Source organism: Ostrinia nubilalis, chromosome 1 (assembly GCF_963855985.1).
Source record: "Ostrinia nubilalis chromosome 1, ilOstNubi1.1, whole genome shotgun sequence".
NCBI classification, from domain to species: Eukaryota; Metazoa; Arthropoda; class Insecta; order Lepidoptera; family Crambidae; genus Ostrinia; species Ostrinia nubilalis.
Window position 1 is genome coordinate 1,098,800 of NC_087088.1, and position 20,672 is coordinate 1,119,471.

A 20,672-nucleotide genomic window follows, 5' to 3' on the forward strand; every position below is an offset into this window, starting at 1 on the left:
GTTCTCGCGCACTCCGCACGTTCGTTATATCGTTGTATTTACTCGTACTCGTATTGTTCGAAGTGAAAAGTTTCGTGAAAGAATGGTGTTGGCGGACTTCTTGACTGAGACCAGAAGGCGGTGGTTAAAGGTACGTTATTGGATTATGATATTGTTTATATGTGTTTGGATGTAGGTAGAGTTGTTTACCTTCCGTTAGAGTGCAATTGTCACTATAGCGGAATGGTTTTCGTATGATTTCGTGAACTTGTCATCCAATTAATTTATTAATGCATTATTTACTTATTGTATATTGCAATAGCATGCTATTTTCATATATTTGTAGTAGTTTTTCATAGTTTATTGTAGGTACTTATCTATTATAGTACTTTTTAATGGAATTTTATTATAGAAAATTGATACACATAATTATTTATATCACAATACAAGCAATTAACGAAAACGAGCAGAAACGACCTTAGTAATTTAATTACTTTTTATTTGTAAATTAAAAAGATAAAACCATGTGCAATTATCTATGTACTCCATGTGAGGTAACATTAGCTACAATAATATGCGGGTGGTGTAATCTGTTTACCACATACTGTGATAAAATAATTAATAATGATGGAGTATTATATGATATTTTGTAGGCTTAACTATTAATTATTACAAAGTAAACTGGGCCCCGATAACTCAGGCCATTGAACTTGCCGCCAGTATCAATTTTAATTAATTAATGTGTAAGTACCGATCCTCGCGAACTTTGTTATGAGATATCTTTGAAAGAGCTCTCGTATAAGATCGATATCCTAAATCGGTATTACAGGTAGCTGTTAATTTATGATGTCCCAATGAATTAACAGAAAAATATAACTTTATCAAGAGAAATCGATTCGATAGTTATAAATGCAAGAGTCTCATTTTGTTTGATTAATTAAAGTTGTCTTAATCACCGAAACAATGCAATAAGAAACATTTTAATTCGTATTCATATTATGATTCCACCGTCAATGTAGAAACATTATTGATTATTTAGGTTTTGATATCAAAATCAACATTAATATGAGTATTGCAGAGTAGCTACAATTCCAGGTTTTTCACAAAATACAACCTGTGCGAAGAGTCAGTAAAATTTCGGTGATATGTAAAAACTTTATCTATTTACATTATTGTTTAAATAACTCGTATACCCATGACAGATAATGTATGAATAAGCTAGTAACAATTTCATTTCAGGCCCGCATTTATACTTGGATCCTAATTTTGATAAAGTGACGCCACACTTAAAGACTCTTTAGACTAAGCTTTAGAGACTGCGTGAAGACATTTCACAAAAAAGCGAACCATTTAGCAAAGTGCTGTGCTTTGAGGGAAATGGATTGATGACTTTTTTTGGAGATTAGATTTGTGGTAGGTTCATGCTACGGTGGCTCTAACGCAAGGTTTTTTAATAGGGTCTGCTTACATGATATCAAAGTATTATTTTTACGAATGGAAAGTATCAAATAAGGTTGTGTTGTCAACTTTTTGGCCACTTTTAGGCTGAGTTGCACCACCTAACTTTGACCGTAACCAGTGTTTTTTGTATGGATTTTGACAGATTTTTGACGTTTGTCAAAGTTAAAGTAAGATGGTGCAACCCAGCCTTAGTATCACGAACTATTTGACGCTGACTGTTCATGTTAAAAGAAGTATTTTAAGTTCATCGGTTGCTAACTTTAGAGTAGTAATAAGGGACTTTCCCAGTCAGCAACAACTACGAGTTTCAAATATTTGCAATGCGATACCGGCAGATACAGCAGACGTGGTGACGCGCGATCATTGTTATCAGCAATAAGTGTGTTAGATCACTTGTCTAATGTAATTCCGGCATAGCTAACATTTTGAATGGACACAAAAATAATTATGAAGTTTGCTAGCCATTCTGCTTACATGGCTCTAAAATAAAGTAATGTTGATGTATAAATATTATGCATGTAACCATTAATTACAAAAGTACATAAAAGCTCGTTTTATAGAAAGCTTTGCTTGGGCTGCTTTCCAAAGCTGCTTTTTATAGCAATAAGGATTATACACTAGAAAATTCACATTAAATATTAGTTATGTTAGTTATTTAATGCATTTTGTAGATGAAACGCCTAAAAAAAACTGATGCTAAAATGCGCAAGTAGTAGGTACATGGTAATATCAGTCAATATTACTAATGCCATAAGATATAAATTTGGCTTTATCAACGATCTGCCATTTGCGTATTAGCAATTTTAAGCATCTAGCCATAAGAAGATAGCCACATAATGTTATCGACATTTCCCATGTGGGGTCAACTCCAAATGTATTAATATGGCAAAGGTAAATGTACTATACTGTGTAGTGATGATTAGGCAATGAAAATTATTTGGCAACTATTAAGTTTTTCTAATATTAAAACATAAATATGTTTACAGAGGTGCACCTTTTTCTGAAAAGCAATTTAGGTCGTCTCAAAAATAAGCCAAAATTTTCTTCTCATACGACAAATACTTGGATAGTGATAACTCTACTTAAGCTATATTTAAATGCAGTATTTGCAGAGCCTTACACAATCGCAGAAACTGACAGTCACACTGGTCTTGCCTTGATAGGAATGCGATAAAATTATCACTGAACCACATCCATATTGTCATGGAAATAGATTTTTATTCAAATGTGCGCAATGAATATTTTATATGACTGACTACAATAACATTATACTAATCAAGATGTTTTCTACCTACAATCATAATCTCGGGGTTTTCTTTACTACGTTACAATAACGGTTGTGAATGAACTAAGTACTTATTGTAAAGAATATATGTATTTTCTTCTTCCGTCGTAGATTACTTTTATATTTAATTTTATCATTTAAAAAAGCGTCAATAGAATAGGGTAGAATCAATCATAGTAACAGATGAAATTTATTTAAAATAAACTTATTCAATTAATAATACATCATTTGTAATGCTTTCTTGATGACTATTTTTATGTATCTTAATCAAAACTAAATCAAAAAGCATAAAAATCAAATCTTCAAGTTAGGGAAAGATCGAGAAAACCCTTAGAAAATAAAAATAGATTTCTATTGCAAAGCAAAAAACTACGATTCAATGAATCGAATGAAATTAATATCAAATGAAAACCTTTATTACAAAGAGAGCTGGACTGAAAGATATGTACAATTCAGTGAACGTATTTTCATGAAACGGAGCAATAATTTCGCAAAGTATTTTATCATGAAATACATACGCTTTTCACATTCACGGTAAAAATGTATTCCAAAGAAAAATCTTTCTGTAATAGTTGTAATTGGTCAAGTTCAGGGTCAGATAGTAATTACTAAGATCAGCCGTCATTACCTCTCTCTATCTTTCATAATAGCGAAGAGATCGCGTGCGTCGTTAGCTAATAATATGTGGCGGGTGATTAGTACTGAGAAGGTAAATAAGGCTTATTGGCTGTCTTAGGAGGATTAGGGGAGCCACACTTGAATGAATCTAGTTACAATTGTGTTATACGAGTAAGAATATGAATAGTATAATGTTTCAATGTTCACTATCATCTGGTAGTTTATAAGGTGACATTAATATTCATTTAGGTAACGCTTATAAAAGCATTCTTAAGCAAGCGAAATAAATTGTAGGATACTTATTGTCACAGTAACTTCAGTTCAGAGGCTAACGTACGTTGAACCAATATTTTTTCGGAAAACCGTTATAAACTGATAAAATGTAACTAACTTTTCACGTTTATATCTAAGTGTAAACAATTTTTGCCGTTAGTCACCCTATATTTAGTGGGTTTAGATACGAGAGTCCCCAAGGGTTGCCAATTTGACAGCCCTATACGCGACCAACTCTTGCACACGTGACCGTCACACGATATGCTGCGCTGGCGCCGCGACTATGTCATTACGAAGAGCTAAGTTACGCTCCGGCCCCACGTGCTAAATGACAAAACATCTCATTAGGCTGATGATTGGAGAGTTCACCCTTTAATTCTGAGTAATAGAACTAACCTAGCGAGGAAAATAATTTTGAGTAGTTTTTTTATGTAGGTAGAGTTTGGTAAGGACATTGCAGATTGACAATTTGGTTTCAAATACCGTTTGATTCAGCTTATCACTGTCTTGAAATTAAAATACTTGAGTTTGAGACGAATTTTTACGCCGATTCAGAACATGAGCGTAAACTTGAACAGTTTAGTACACAGATTAGCTGAATCTCTCGCTGTTGTGGGCATCCACGTGTTCTATCTAATTGTAGTTATTATTCATAACATCTGTGGTTATTGTTCATATTATTTACAGTTAATTATTCGTATTTTTTCTATTATACACCTGAATAGTCTTTGACCCTAATTAGCATGTTTTAATGCAAATTAGTATTAAAGGACAATGGGCAAAATGGTACCCGACTCCAATAGATATGCTTCTAGTGTCATTTGAAAGGTCTTACCAAGACGAACAACTTTTACTATGGCCACTAGCCTCAGATCTGGTTGTGTTCGAAGATAAACATACTTTTTTGCAAAATGGTACCCGGCTCCAATGGTTATGTTTGTAGTGTCATTTGAAAGGTCTTACCAAGACGAACAATATTTACTATGGCCACTAGCCTCAGATCTGGTTGCGTTCGAAGATAAACATACTTTTTGTGTAACCGAAGTATCATACGTGTCCATCGTATGGTACCTACTTAGGTTATGCGAGGCATGAAAGGTTTACTGCTCCAGCATCCTTCCTTAATCTATAATTATTGATAGGGATAATTGTGAAATAAATGTTTTTATTTGAAGAACTACTACCCCCTTATTAATAAAAAGTTATACATAGGATGAAACTTGGATTAAAATGACATTTCCATACCAAATGGCAATTTAAGCCAGAGTTCAACTAGGGTGTAACTTTTATTAATAAAGGGGTTGGAGTTTTATTACTTCTTATGGGTTTTATTATGGGTTGCTAAAGCGAATAAACCCACAAGACCCAATAAGTCCACCCACAAGATGGACCGACGACCTCATAAAGGTAGCGGGAAGGCGCTGGATGCAGGCCGCCACCAACCAACCGGCCATTGTGGAAATCATTGGGGGAGGCCTATGTTCAACTAGACGTCCTATGGCTAAAATGATCATGATGATGATGATGAAAGCGAATAAAGGGCTAATGGCTTGGGTAGTTCATCGTAGGTATAATCCTTTCCTTTTCAATGTTTATTTTAGTTATATTAATAGATTCTAGTCATAGTACATACTCGTATACATGGATGATTGTGTTATACTTTCATATAATACTTAGTGGAATTACTGCTTTCAAAACGTGAATTAGAACTGGCCCCATAGCAGACATTTTTCTACATCTAAAGGCCTTTTGAAATATATATTGGTTATGGCTATTGGAGCGGGTACCACTTTCCATACATTTGTGCCCATCATCCTTTAGCTTTAAACCAAATTTTACACGTTCCTATGGCTAACGCTAAATATAAGCATACCTACTTACGTACGAGTAATTGCTTCCTTGTGCGAGCTGTCAACCATTTCAACATGACTTGACACGAGTCTTGAATGAACATCTTTTTTATTTTAAGAATATTTGAAAACAAAATTCTTATCATACTTTTAAAAATAATTTAATCATTGTAAACACAGTGGAAACTTGCACTTGCTATTATTTGTTATTAATTTTTGTATTCCGAGTTATCAGTTCATTTCTCTGAAATTAGATGAGTGTTACAGAATCTTAGACATAATTTTAGAGATGTTTTGTCAACGAAGGCAAAGTGCCTTTCTAACAAGCAATTAGTATTACTAAATGAGCCTATTAAATGTTGACAAATTACTCGCATTCATTTACGTCAAAGTAAGATAAACTCATTAAACGTGTCTGTTTGAATCGTCCTGTAGCTTAAAACTAAAAGGTAATTTGCTAGTTAATATGTAGAGCTTTGGGAATGCTTTGACCTCTGCCCTAATTGTATTTTAATAACATAAAATATTAATTATTTAAAGAGCTTCTATGTAATTAGAGGTAGTTCAGTCGTTTAGCGCTAAATGTTTTGATGTATTGCTTTGCATATTTAATTATTAGACTAGATACTTTAAATCTATTGTAGAGTTGGAAAGCTCTTGGAGCACGTTGTATTTGCTTCGGCCATATTAACTAAGAAATGTACTTATAAAGCAGATAATTTACTGACGTGGCTTTTGATGGTAAATAGTTGGCATGAGCTATTATCATGGTGTCAACTAAACAAGCCCTATGACCTATGACGTGAAACATTGTGAGATAGGTAGGTACAAACCTTTAACCAGGCTCAAAAAAAGTCATTGGTTTTCAACCGTATCTTCGCAGCATAAAGTTAAATTGATGTGGGCTCTGTATATACCAGAGCCTTAAGGGTTACACCCAAATTAAACTGTACAGGTATTGTGTATTTTGATTTTATAGGTCCAATGCCCGTTGGAACAGGAGCCGTAATTAATGTTCCCTGATTAAACCAGATAACAATTTATGGCTTCATAATATTGTCCCAGCTTTATCAATAAGTCGTTAAACCTCACAATGATGTTACACACATCAAAAACTTATATCACGGCATCAAGGCGAAACAATGCCTTCAACTCACTGATAAGTTATCTGCCAGATTTACAGCTGTTTACGACGGCCCGCTGTCTCACACTATCACTATGTTAAACACGCACGTATCATTATATCAAGAAGAAAATATTATAGTGACATCAATGTTGTAAACGATTAAATTATGACTTTTATTCTAATTCAACTTAAACAAAGTAAATATTCTACTGTGACTTAAATCTCTACCTAATCTTTTCGTTTTCAGCCAAATGACGTCCACTGCTGGACAAAGGCCTCCCCCAAGGTTTTCCACAATGAACGGTCCTGCGCTGCCCGCATCCAGGCTCTTCCCGCGACCTTCACCAGATCGTCGGTCCACCTAGTAGGAGGCCTGCCCACGCTACGTCTTCCAGCCCGTGGTCGCCACTCGAGAACTTTCCTTTCCTACCTAATCTACCTACGTTTAATTTAATAGTTATTTAAAAATACAGAATGTTGTAAAATAAATGAGAAAAAAGCTTTACATTTTATGCTGTCATTTCCACTTTCTTGTAGAGCTCTATTAAAAAGGACAGGAATCCTGGTCACTGGGCCAAATTAATTAATTCCTCAAGATGAAAATATTAAATTCTTTAACGTTACGGCACAAAATACGTAGAATATAAAAAATATAAACTTTATATTCACAAGGACACCCTCTTGACGTTTATTTTCAGGGAACTGATTTCATTTCAATCTTCTTTTCGGAAGAATTTAATTAACAAGCCGGTCCTAAAACTTTGCACGTAACACGGTGAAAAATATTTATAGGTATGTGTGACGATATTTGGGGAATAACATGAAATATTGATACCGCAGGATATGGTCGGCGGTGTTTGTTGACTCGACAATCGATACCTTTCACTGAGCCGCCGTTATCCAACGCACATACCGGCGTATCGCCGATAGCTTTGACGTTCATTCTAAGCACAGATTTTTATTTCAATCTCACGAGTTTACCGTGAATGATGTATTTGCAGGTTAATTTTAGAATTGATGTTATGTCATGACTTGAAATGGTGTGGGTGGTGGCCTTTTTTTTTTTTTCGACTGGAAAATGAATAACGATTCCTTTTCTCAGCTTTTCTTCCAAAACAGAACATTATTTTAGGTTACAGAAACTTGAAATGCGGAAAACATTGTAATAATAGTTTAAAGAACATATTATTTATTTTTTTATTATTCATTTAGTTTAAAGAACATATTAACAAATAATTTTTCCAGATCCATTGCAGCAAAATAAATGTTATTCATGCACATATAATATAAATACGGTATACCTTTGTATTTGATAGAGCTACGAGCTGTTTTGTGGGCATATTTTCCATTCATTCACTATGTTTGCGATGCGTTAGTAATCGTACTGAGAAGAATAGAAACGCAGTAAATGATAACACGAAGCGTCATAAAAGTTGTTAAACGCTATCTTATCTTACAAATAATCACGCATTTTACTGCTTTGTTACAATCAAAACAACTTATGGGCATTATATGATCATTGTTATGTATTGTTTCTCGAGTTCACAATACATAAGTGGCTTCTACATAAGAGATTCTAAAAATATCTCATCTTTTACTCAGACCAACAAAAATGCTAAATCAATTTTCCGATTGAAAGCTCTTTTGCTTCATCATGGTAGATTGAGATTTTTTAAAGCTTTCTTCATAACCGTTTTGTGTTTTCGAATATTCAGTCACTTTGCTAATATACCTATGCCCGTTTTCACCATAAATTCCTAATTTTTAAGAGACCCCTTTGACAACAAAATTCCTATTATTTGTTACCATAGAGGTGACTTAAAAATTAGGGATTGATGGTGAAAACGGGCATTAGTGTAGCTACTGATGTTTTTTTAAAATAAAAAGAAAATGTCCCTAAGTGCTTTGCTTGCTAATATAAACTCTTTCGAGGACTGGCAACAAAATTAAGTTCAGTGAGCGCTTCATCCTGTAGACAGTTAACTGATAACCTTTCACAGAATCGACTTGATTTGATAAATATCTTAAATCTAAACAATAGCTCGGAGTTTTCCCTCAAAGGTCGCGGTCCAATCAGACCCCAATTATCAGATTTGACAGCAGCTGTGCTCGCAATAATTAATTCAGGAAAACCGTACAAATCCCCGCCTCTCATCAAAGGCTTTCAGATTCAATGGCCCGTGGAAGGCATTCTTTAAGGCTTAACAGGTTTATCTTACAAATAAAGTAATAACTAATTATGGTTCATATTTGAAAGCTTTTGACTCGACGGAATAATCTTCCTTTTAGAGTGTATTATGTTATTTCTAGTTGTTTGTTAATAAAATATACCTAGTATCAGTATAAATGTTACGGTCAAAGTGATAAATGTGAAAATTATGAATAATCGCCGGTTATTATGAATAATTACCGCATGATTTGGTAAATGTGATTAATATGAGGTCATTTATGTGTTCTATAAAACTAAATAGGCGGCTTAGGGGTGGCCCAAGGGCCACCCCCGCCGCACCTTAACCTATTTTTCACTTTAAATCAAAACATTATGTTATAGGCATCATGGAAAAGTAATATTATGCAAAAAACATTCCAAACTCATTATGCCAAATTATATTAATATATGATATCAAAACGTTCAAAAGTTTGGCTGTACACGAACACGTACACAAGATGTTGTTCTTTTTAATGAAATTTGTTAGTACTAAGGTTGAATTATTAAATAATCACTGTTAAATGTGATTAATTTATCACTTTCACCGCGACTGTCGGGAATTATTCATAATAACCGGTTATTATTAATAATTTTCAATTTATCACATTAACCGTAACATAAACATGATTAAATTTAGTGGTTCATAGAAACGTCTTAATAAGAATAGTGTCTAAGAAGGTATTTTGAAATAAGTAGACGATACAATATTTGAAAAAAGTTGGGTTATTTTGTAAAAATCCTCTTAAAATATATTTGGAATATTACTGAACGCTTAATTCACTGTACGCCCACATATATTTTCGTTTTTTTCCTTTAGCAAAATAATATTATGTCTGAAAAAGACTCGACATCGTAGGTATACTTTATGTTGGGATATATTTAGGTGCGAATGCCAGTGGCTGAAGATTCTCGACATATTTTGTGGCTTTGTGTTTGAGCTAAGTTTACACGAAAAGCTCGCATGTTATTAGGTAATGTGTACAAGTATTATGCTAGGTGCTTATGAGTTGTTGGAGAGTACTAAGTCTGGTTACATTACTCCCTACCCTTTGGAGCACTTCTAACAGCAGTCATGGCACATTTTCAGTCAATTATGCTAAAAATTTAAGGATCTTTTATAAAATTAAAATATTTATAGATTTTAATAAAAATGATCCACTGTTAAAACAGTAAACTTTTAAAATACATCTAAAATTATTTTCAATTCGCAAATATTTGATAGAATCCAGACTCGTGAAGTTTGTTCGGCGCAAGTTATTTGTTTTACAAGTTTGCGTTTCGCTGGCAGAAAGGGACTCTCAAGGGTTCCCAAGGGTCTGAGCGTACCCTGCACCTGGAGATGGTATTTTGAACCGTATCCTAAAAGACATAGAAGTGGAAATAGATATTTTCTATTGTAGGGTTTGCTCATCACGTCAGCCATACGATGTGCTGCGCCTGACAATATAGGTACCTGAAGCATCAGGCAGCAAAGGATCCTTTTCAATTTTAGCCTCGAAATAATTCACCGTAGGACGCTCTACGAGTATTTGCGTGGGTGTCTTGTACAAAGAATTCGGTTTTGTGACTTCATAATACAAATACAACTAACAATTCAAGTATTCTTTCAAGATACCTTTCTGAACGATTGTTATGTAGTGTTTGTAAAGTTACTATTTAATAGAAGGAAAACTGGTGGCAAATTATCACTTACCTTGTAGCCATGATGATTTGCATTGTCTGGTCTGGACATCTGTAAAAACATCAAAGATTGGAATTAAAATCACTTGCGTTTATTCAGAGGCAAGGTAAAAATGTGACTCAGCGGTTGGGAACCATAAATTATCTTCGGGGTAAGAATTGATAATATCTCAATCAATTTTGCTGGTTGGGCAACTTGTATTAACAATATTTCACTGATTTGTTCATCAGTGACAGTGGTTAGAAAAGTTAAACAACCTGATATTACGTTACAAACGCCAGCTCTATTTCTGTGAAGATCAACAGATTTTCCTTAATGCCTCCATCTTCAAAACAATCACGACTGTTCCGATTTACGCACATTTTAATGTTTGTGCCTCGTGAAAGTGATTTGCGAACATTTACCCCACTGTAAAAGGTTGGTATTGTGTTATGAGTGTCTTATCTTAATTTAACTTTAGCAAACGTCAAAATACTGTCAAACTTCATACAAAAAGCATCGGTTATCGTTGTAGTTACGGTTGAAGTTAGGTGGTGCAACTCAGCCTTACAGGGCTACAATAAGACGTTCTTTTCTGAAATAAAAGAAAGTTAAAGTTGACAAATATGTTTTCAATTGCCCGATTTAACTTTTGCCTGTCCTTGGCTTTTTAATACATAACAAGGAATAAGTATTAATGAAATTTTAAGACTTCTGAAACTTGTTTAAGTTTGCTTAGGCTGAAACTGCTTTGTTTGGCTCCGAAGCCTGATAGTTCTCCTCAAATTAAAATCCTGGATAATAGGGAAAGTATAAAAATTGTCGGCATTATGCCCCTACTCAGAAATGATACTGCTTTGTCAGAAATTTCCATTACAAAATAAGATTGGCAATTTAATATTACGGTTATAGGAGGCGAAAATGCGTAAGTTTGTAATTGTTAAACTTTTTCTTCAAGGCTTGTCCTAAATAACAGAAATTAATATAAAAATTACATGGATAAAAATGTCTGCGTCGCCTTATAGAATATTTCTATTTGCCATTGGCGGAATTCGAACCGGCAACCACTGCTCATGTTCAGAACGCAAATCTGTAGTTCCAGACTTAAGCAGTGAAAGAGTTTAAACTTTGCCATAATCGGAATAATAAAATGTCAAATGTTACAGATAAATAAAATATAAACAGGTTAATTCTACGTTAATTGCCAACAAATTACAAATATCATCAATGAGAATCAAGCCAAAACTATATATCAATGACGATACATCTTCGTCATCGATTCAGCATGTCATCTATCAAATGCGGCCTCGGGGTGCGTTTCACTTCCTGCTGATAAGCTTTATCATTCGGGTCAAGTTTGCGAATTAGGCTATTTCTGGCAGGCTAGATAGGAAGTTTGGCAGTGTGACGTAATTCGATACCTATTACGCAAAAATCAAGGTCGGTTTTGATCAATTTATTAATGAATTAAAACAACTAGCTTGCGTGGAACGTCACCCGCGTGGATAAAAAATACTGTTAAGTATGCATTTCTTCATGTTCAGCAGTGGACGTCCTATGGCTGAAATGATGATGATGATGATGATGATGCATTCTTACCAAAAATATGTAATAAACATGAGAAATTAATGTGAAATTCAACTGAATTATTCAATGGCTGTCTTCAAGGGTTAATTGTTTGTCTAACGAAATACCTAACAATCTCTACTCCAAAATTCATCAAACATTAAAATTGGTTCGACGGTTTAGGCTGGAAAACGAAACGACACACAGATTCATTAAGTCTACCAATTTTTTAATCAGTTTGATAAGCTTGACCGTTAATTAAATGAATACCTATTTTTCACACTGGTCAGTAACAGTTCTTTGCGTGAGTCCTCGTAAATGTTTCGTAAACGAGTTGAATGGAACCCTAAATATCTTATTTAGCTTGTAATGTATTCAATGCTTTGAAGTCGAGGGTTGTTTTCTAAAAGTATCGGGCTGGAAACATTCAGGCATCGGGACAGAAAATAATTTACGCTCAATGTGAGATCAGTCTGGAATACCTGCGATGATACCCTCTCAAGTGGAAATGGAAATGGAGTGACACGTCATAAGTTACGTAGGTTACTTACGTTAGCGTAAAAATAGCTGAACACTTAACTTTGACTGTGGGTGTCGAGTAGAACTCAAAGTTAGTGCTCTAGTTAAAGTTTGCAGGTTTTCTTGTAAGGATTTCTATTAGACAACTTTTAGGAGCTTATACTAAAATAGAATGTCTGTGTTTGTTAAATATTATGCTAAAAATCTAGTTATAAATTGGAACGTATATCCATTAAATGATCCAACCCAATAATATGAGTGAAGTTGTGGGTTGGATCCTTACCATGCAAATACGAGCTGCTAAAGGTGTATATTGTAAGATTAAGCTTATCACAATTGGATTTGAATCGCAGCTGGCGCTAAAGTTCGGCTAAAGTCCTATAACCAAGTCGGGAAGTGTTTCTGAAAGAGAGTCCTAACAAATGAGTACCTAGATTATTGCCAATATTCTTTATCTATTAGCACATTGTTATATGGTTTATTTCTTATCATCGGGATACTAAGATGGTGCGTGGGCATATTGGTTCATTACTAGTAAAGTATTCGGGGCTCCGTCACGTATTTCCTCAATAGGATGAAAGGGTAAGCGATACGGAGGCATTGGCGATGGAATATCCCTTGAATAGTAGATTTTAGGGGGCACGTACGATGCCGCATACCTGAGCCTAGTGTTGATGAGGTGTCGATATACTTGATGTCGATAAAATACCTAGGATCTTTGGGGTTAATACTATCAATTAAACTGTCTCGAGTCGAAGGTAGATCGAAATCGTCGAAAGATCATTGGTAAATCCTTGTCCGATACGTATTTAAATACCTACTCGCCGATAATGTACAAATGAGATGTTTTTGAAATATAAGAAGGCGATACACCCACACAAATTGTCTTGTGTTACGAGGCACCAGACAGTGAAAATTGCCGGGGGTGTCTTTCAATATGGCACGTACATTTTTATTGTAACCGTTCGGTTGGTAGACATCATGGATAGTTTAAATCAAAAAAATATACCTTAGAAATATCTATGTATTTTGTAGAACCTAACCAACACTATTCCCTTTCATAACGATTGGCCCACGCAAACTCACGAAATAACATAATATTGCTTTCTATTCTGAACTTAATAACATATTGGTACACAATACCCCATCCCAGGTCAACGTAATAAGACCTTCACAATACATCTATAATAATCTAATTTCGTATTTACTACAATTACTCGTACCTAAATTCGGGTTAGGAATAAAATGTACATAGGTACATTTCATTTTATCCGATGTTACACCTTCCAGTTATCGCCATCATTTTGGTCATATCTTTAATCACTCACAATTCACAAAATAATAGCACAAAACTAAAAAAAATCAAAGATAAAAGTCCCAAGTTACGAGTATGCGACAACATCGAAAATTTAAACGTGCTCATTCAAATAGAACTACCGAACGAATTATTCAAATTTTAAAACTACCCGACTTTGTTGATATTGTTCAAATATTCTCCCCAGGCTAAACTTAATTACCAGTGCAAAAAAACATTAATTTTTTGGCAGAATTGTAAGGCTGGGTTGCACCATCTTAATTTAATTTTAACAATCTTCAGAATTCTGTTAAACTCCGTACCAAAACACCTGTAAGGGTTATAGTTAACATTAAAATATGGTGTTGGAACTCAGCCAAACACTTTTAGCAGTTGGCACGATTGTACACTTTTGGCGGTTGGCACTAAAGTTAACGTCGTTCCGTTACACGCAGCGTCCGTGTTATCGGGTGTATCGCACAGGTGCGGGCTGGTGGTTTCCCACGGCTGTCACCGTAAATGATATGCACTTGCCATGTGTTCGCCGTTAGTACGAGTGTGACGACCTTTGGGGTAAACAAAGGCATGTCATTGTCAACGCAAAGTTCCTTGTTTATTTGAGGCGTAGTAAACACTGGCGATCTAGCATTATCAGTAGTGTTTTGGTAGGGCATAATTTGATTTGCGACATTTATGTTCCACCTAGGTATCTTCTTTTTGCGGATTGTAAGAAAGGTTAAAAATCACTGAGATCATTCACTTACATAGTGATATTTTTAAAAGCTGATTATCTATAAAAATATTTTGTTTTGTTCAATACATATACATACATACAGGTTAAAGACATTTACAATAACAAAATACAAGTAAACAAAATTAATAGTGCCTATATTCTAACCTACTAGTAGCGCACATTTGATATTTATATTAATTTAAGTTGAATAATTAACAGAAACAAAAGTCACAAACGACATAATCCTAAAAACTGTGTGAAAAAAAAACGAAAAGTAATTAATTCTTTTTACTATCAACATTTTTTAAATCTGTGTTTTGTCAATGCTTTTGCGAAACGAGTAATTTAAATTACTTATTGTTTAATTAGATAGACCCTGTATAAATATGCTACGGATTTAAAGTTTAATTAGAACTCAAACTGACTCGCATCTTCTTAAGTCTCTAGGGTAAAGTTAAACTACTTACGCTAAGTTTCAAACCAGGTAGCGTTGTAAGCATTTAATAGATAAGTACCTGCATAAACAGCTGCTAAAATGTGGGTACCTGCTGCCTACACTCTGGCTTTAGTGCCGATGTAAAGTTAACGTTAAACATAATTTTCTGACTAAGCTATATTAACATACAGGGTGTCACAAAATGCCCTAGTAAACACTGCCTTGCTCTCGGAGTAACCCACTAGCTCCGATAGTAAGAGCAAACCGATAACACTTCAACGAAAAAAAAATGTCTTAGTGATACTCTACCTCTGGGCTTCGGCTTGACACATCTTTTTGGGACACCACAGGGTGTCCCAAAAAGATATACAGATATACAGATATCTAATAGATATCAATAATGTGGTAAGGGTAGGTTATCCCAACATTCCCAACCAAATTGCTTACTGTTATAGCAAGCAATAAATAATATAGAGAGACCTTTACCCGCAATAAATAAGGCTTCTATAGGGATATCTTACTGCCGGTCACCGGCCTTAGATCATCTTTACTGCGAGTGGCTCTACCATACGCAGGCCATGTACCGATTCATAAAGGGCCCAGTTTAAGTTTGTAGGGCAAGATATTATTATAGGCACAGTTAGCCTATAATAATGTCTAAGTGACCTAGGTGCCATGCATCTAGTAATAAATCCACTGTCATTATACCTAGGTAGTCAAGTAACAAGCTCCGAAAAAGTACACTATGTACTCTTTACCTGATTGCGCCAGAAGGAGGGTATTTATCTAGTTTATTCTTACAGTAGATTATTTTTAAACTTTTCTACCTATTCATTTCAAATAAATTATCTGACTTTTTAGATCACAGAAATGGAGAGTAAGCTAATTATTTTTTTAATTAGATTTTATCAAAGTTTACAAAGCGCAAAGCTGTCGGATTTCGGTATTCAATATTGATATTTTAATTTTCTTTTATAAAAATATTTAAGATTTTTATGTAATACTTTACTTATCTCACTCTATAAATAAATGACAATAATAATATTGTTTAAAATTTTATTATATCACGAGCCCACATCATGCTTTCCAAATACATAACAACGCTATAAAAATGTCTTTATCTGTGTTTGTATGTAAATAGTGTGTATTTTGAAACGGATATAGGTGTATTGTGCTTAACAGAAAGTAAATAACAACGTGTAGTCGTGTAGTAATTAAACCCGGTCTAAGTCTGAGATTTAAAATAATTGCAATCTTCTACGAATTTCTGTGTGTGGCTACCTACCTATATTTATTCTAAGTAGTCAATGGTTCTATGCCCTATTATAACACAATCATTTAAAAAAATACTTAAGATTGTGAATAGTTCACATGTAGTAATCGTTTTATTCATCATCTTCGAAAAAATATAATATCTATTACTTTTTCAGATTTAATAACAATAAATAAATGATATTAAAAGCCTCAATAATATTTGTGTTAATTTCTAAATTTATGTAGGTAATTTAATAGCTCTATATTATTATGTTATAGCAGCATAGTTCAATTGATTTATCAAGTAAGTACCAGACAGACTGTCTCAAATGAAATACTCGTTGTCACAGATATCGGTAATAAATACTCGCAACGGTGTCACAGCGATACCCCTGATACCCGCTATCTCGCTGTTAAGCACAATAACAATACTCATATATCCTGGGAAAAATAATAATTGCCAGGAGTACTACTCCTACCCTACTCCTGGAGTAGGGTAGTTAGCATAACGATCGATACGCACATTTTTTGTGAGTTGTCAAAACGTGATTCACTCGTACCTACTGCAATCTACCAAAAATCCAATTTTATCATTAATTGATAAGAAATTGAGTTTCAGGGATACAATGAAAGTTGTGCCCAGAGGTAATTGGTTAATTGTGTCACCTACCTCCCAGAATGTTTCTAATTTGGATAGAAATCTGCACCATTCTTATAGAAATGGGTGTGACTTTACATCTTATGCCTCTAGTCTAATTGTATTCCTAAATTTTGTCTAATAGACTTACGTCCATGTTTATTCCGCCACAGCTTCAAGTTGGTATCATTCAATTGCACACTGTGACAGCTGTGAATCGCGTATCAATGCTATTACCCTATTTATTAAGTGATGCATCTCGCCACCCGCTGTGCTCGGCCCTTAAGCGTGTCACTTGCAGGCGCAAGCGCAGGGCGATTGGACTGAGTCGTTAAACTGATAGGCGGGTAAAAGATCTTGTAACCCCACAATTATTAAGATCCAATTGGCTTCTGCAAAGTTCTTTGAAGAAATCAAATCGTAAACGACCTATTTTCGGCAGTCCAACATTTTTATTTAATTCATGAATAGGTTTTTATATTTATAATAGGCTAGGCATAATCGTTTAAGAACTGAATAGCATTAGATATTTACAAAAGTTATCGTGATGTATTGTCATGGTAGTATGTCAAGAAAACCTCCATTTTAACGTGTGACCTCCACAAAGTTTGTTTTATTTATTTATCTGAAACAACAGTCCTCCGCAGCCGCTAACACCAGCGAGGCCGTGACCTACAGACGCTGGGCCGTTTATTGGCCTTATTGGCCCTAATCGGTTACGCAAGGCCTCTGGCCCAATTTGACACATACGGCTATTACACCACCGTGCGACATTCTTATCAATTTGCTCTCGTTTCTTATGGCTTCATGGTGTCACTTAATTCAATTAAACACCAGTAACAAAGACCTTACACCAGTAGACTAGACAACCAATTTCACGTGCAAATGTTTGAGCTCTTGAAAACAAATATTTGCCCTTTATAGTCCGGAGCAAAACCACGGACGAGACTTGTCTATCAGTTGTTTGTGTTTTGGTCTGCTCGGCTATAACACTAACAAATAATTCCAAAGTTCGAACTAACTGAGCACTAAATTTATCAATATTCTCACGTGTATTTTCTTTGTTCCAGGCCTTCAAACTATTCAAGAGGAGCAGATCCCGCAAGGGCACTCGTAATCGGGTGTCACCAGCCCTAGTGCGGTCCCCTTCCTACAGCGGGACCGTCGACGCTCGCTCCGAGATCGACCTGCAGCGCTTCTGTGCTTGCCGCGCCTCGCTGCCCCCCCTCAGCCTCGCCCAGGAGTCCTTCGAGAACACGTCATACTATAGCAGCTACAACAGCTACAGTTCTCGCAACGAATCCGAAGACTCCAACTTCGATGGCGCTAGATCTGATTCAGCATATGACTCGGCTAGAAGCAGCCCATCAAATCACCGAGCGCCGGTCTGCTACGCCACAGTTACGTATTTCAACGTTAATGACAGCGAGGACAGCAGCAGCATCAGGACAGAATACACGCTGTTGGACTACGAGGCTGATGATGATGAGCCTGAGGACGAGAGGACGCAGAACATGATCAACGAAAGCATCGAGCTCGTTAGTACGTTATGAATTGAGAGCGAAGAAAGTACGCGTTTAGAATCTATCTAGGTATGATGTGAAGAATTTTTCCTTTTCTTCTACTTACGGATTGACTGGCTAAGGGAGATCTTGTGAATGTTAACCTGGATCAGGGTTATGATGGGTGTTTCTAAGTAGGTACTCTTTGTTTTAAGTTCTTCGATAGAAACTTTGTTGTGTGTTAGAAGAGTTAAAATACCAAAAATTGCAAACAATTTCCCGCTTGTTGAAACTATAAATTAAGTACTTAGAACTAAACAATCAGGGTTTTCCCTGTTTTCAACATTGATTATTATCAAAGTTCAAAACTATTCATACTTCATAATTTGTTTGGGCTTTCGGGTGGTTTCTATATAGTATGTTGGGAAAATTAATATTTGTTTTAGTTCTAATATTGATTGGTTTACCTACTTGTTTTACAATTAAACTTTTAATGAGCGAGAGTGAGAGACTTAGTAATATGGTTTCAGAAAAACAGAAAAACAAGAGCCAATTTAATATTATTGTATATTTTTTGTAATACACAGCACGTTTTGAAAATTATTATCAAGCTTTGAATGCTTGAAAGTACCTAGTAAATGTTCACCAAAGTCACTTGAAGCATTTTGACTTTGAATTTATTTGTGTCGAACGCTGTCTGAATACTTAGTTCGACACATTTTCTTAACATAATAATAATTTATAATATTGTTGCGTTATGAGAATACAAATATCTAAATATACAAGATTACGAGACATTATTTGAAATTTTGTTTCACTATTGTGAGTTATTTCAATAAGTACCAAAAATATTTGCCAAAACTGATATTTCAACTGAAACCTGATCCTACGTGTTAGTAATTTCAGATCTCTAATATGTATTGTAACATTCGAAAGCGCTTCGCTACATCCGCTTTGTACAGAATAAAGGATTATCGAAACTAAATCTATGCCGAATGTTACATCGTGTACTTTACAGGCATGTGTACCAAAGCCTATGTGATAAGAGTATTTATGTATGGTTAGATATTAGATGTTTATGTCTGTTGATCTCAAGAAAATTAATTTTATTAGCATGTAAGTTCAAATGTATAGAGTCGGGCTCAAAAATATGTGGTAAGAAAATAATAGTTTAAAGTTACTAATCTAAAACGCAGTCTTGTTATGTCAAAATGTTGTACGAATTCGTTTGTGATTTTTCTAATTCTGAACGATTAACTTTTGTACGTGTGTTTGAACCAATTTGTTGGCTCTAAATTGCTAATGGAAAATTCCGAATAAAGCCTACCAAAGACGCTAGAGAAAACAAAACACGTCAGCGTGGTATTATATCTTGTTAACGAACGCAGAAGCATGTTTACATTTTTTTGAGACCGACTGTATGCAAATTCATATGTAAATAGTACACACCGATTTGTTGCCACACAACGATTGAGTTCACATGTTTATCCAAATGTTCTAGCATTGTAACCAAAGATAATATTATTCTATATTGTAACATACAGCTAAAATAATTTCAGAAAACTTGGAAAATCTAATAGATTTTTAGACTAAAAGTTTAGTGTAAAAATATTACAAATCCGAGTTTAATTTATCATTAAGATCTTTAGCATAAGTTATTAGTGATAATAAATCTTTAAATGTATTTATTCATATTGAATGATCATTAAAAGTTGGATATTTTAATTATTATTGTTTTATTAAACGCCCATTATCCATAAGTCCAGTGAGATGGAAAAACTGATGGATATTCATTAAATATAATTAACGTATGTAAATAATATTTATCGTTTTATTTATAATCGAGAAAGCAGTGATGCAGGTTTTTCCTGTCTAATGAATTTTCCATCATTTACCATAATTAAGTGAAACATGCCAGTGATCGCGGAATTTCCTGTTATTTTAAGTTATTCTGGGAAAATTATCACAAATCCTTTATTATTAGCAAAATGATCTTAAAAACCAAACCAGTAGGTCTACTTTTTTATTCAAATTAATATGAAAAAATCCAATCTTCTATTGTGTGAGTTCAGAATTAATGAAGGGTACAAGTACATCAGTAATGAATGAACGAATAACTTTTAAAAAAAATAAAACCGACTTCAAATGCGTGAACACAAAAAAAAACTAAAAATTAAAAATATTGCGTATAAAAAAGTTCATCCCCAATTTTCCACCCTTGGGGGTGAAATATTTTCTTCAAATTCGTATGAAACCACCCTTTTGATAAT

At 34.5% G+C, this 20,672-nt stretch overlaps 1 protein-coding gene across 1 annotated transcript; it reads left to right on the forward strand.

The window, feature by feature from the left end:
- Positions 1-20,128, forward strand: LOC135074751 (uncharacterized). The gene is made up of 2 exons (XM_063969126.1): positions 1-130; positions 17,971-20,128. The coding sequence occupies exons 1-2, from the start codon at positions 83-85 to the stop codon at positions 18,451-18,453; spliced, it is 531 nt and encodes a 176-aa protein (XP_063825196.1). The 5' UTR covers positions 1-82; the 3' UTR covers positions 18,454-20,128.
- The last annotated feature ends 544 nt before the right edge of the window (positions 20,129-20,672 follow it).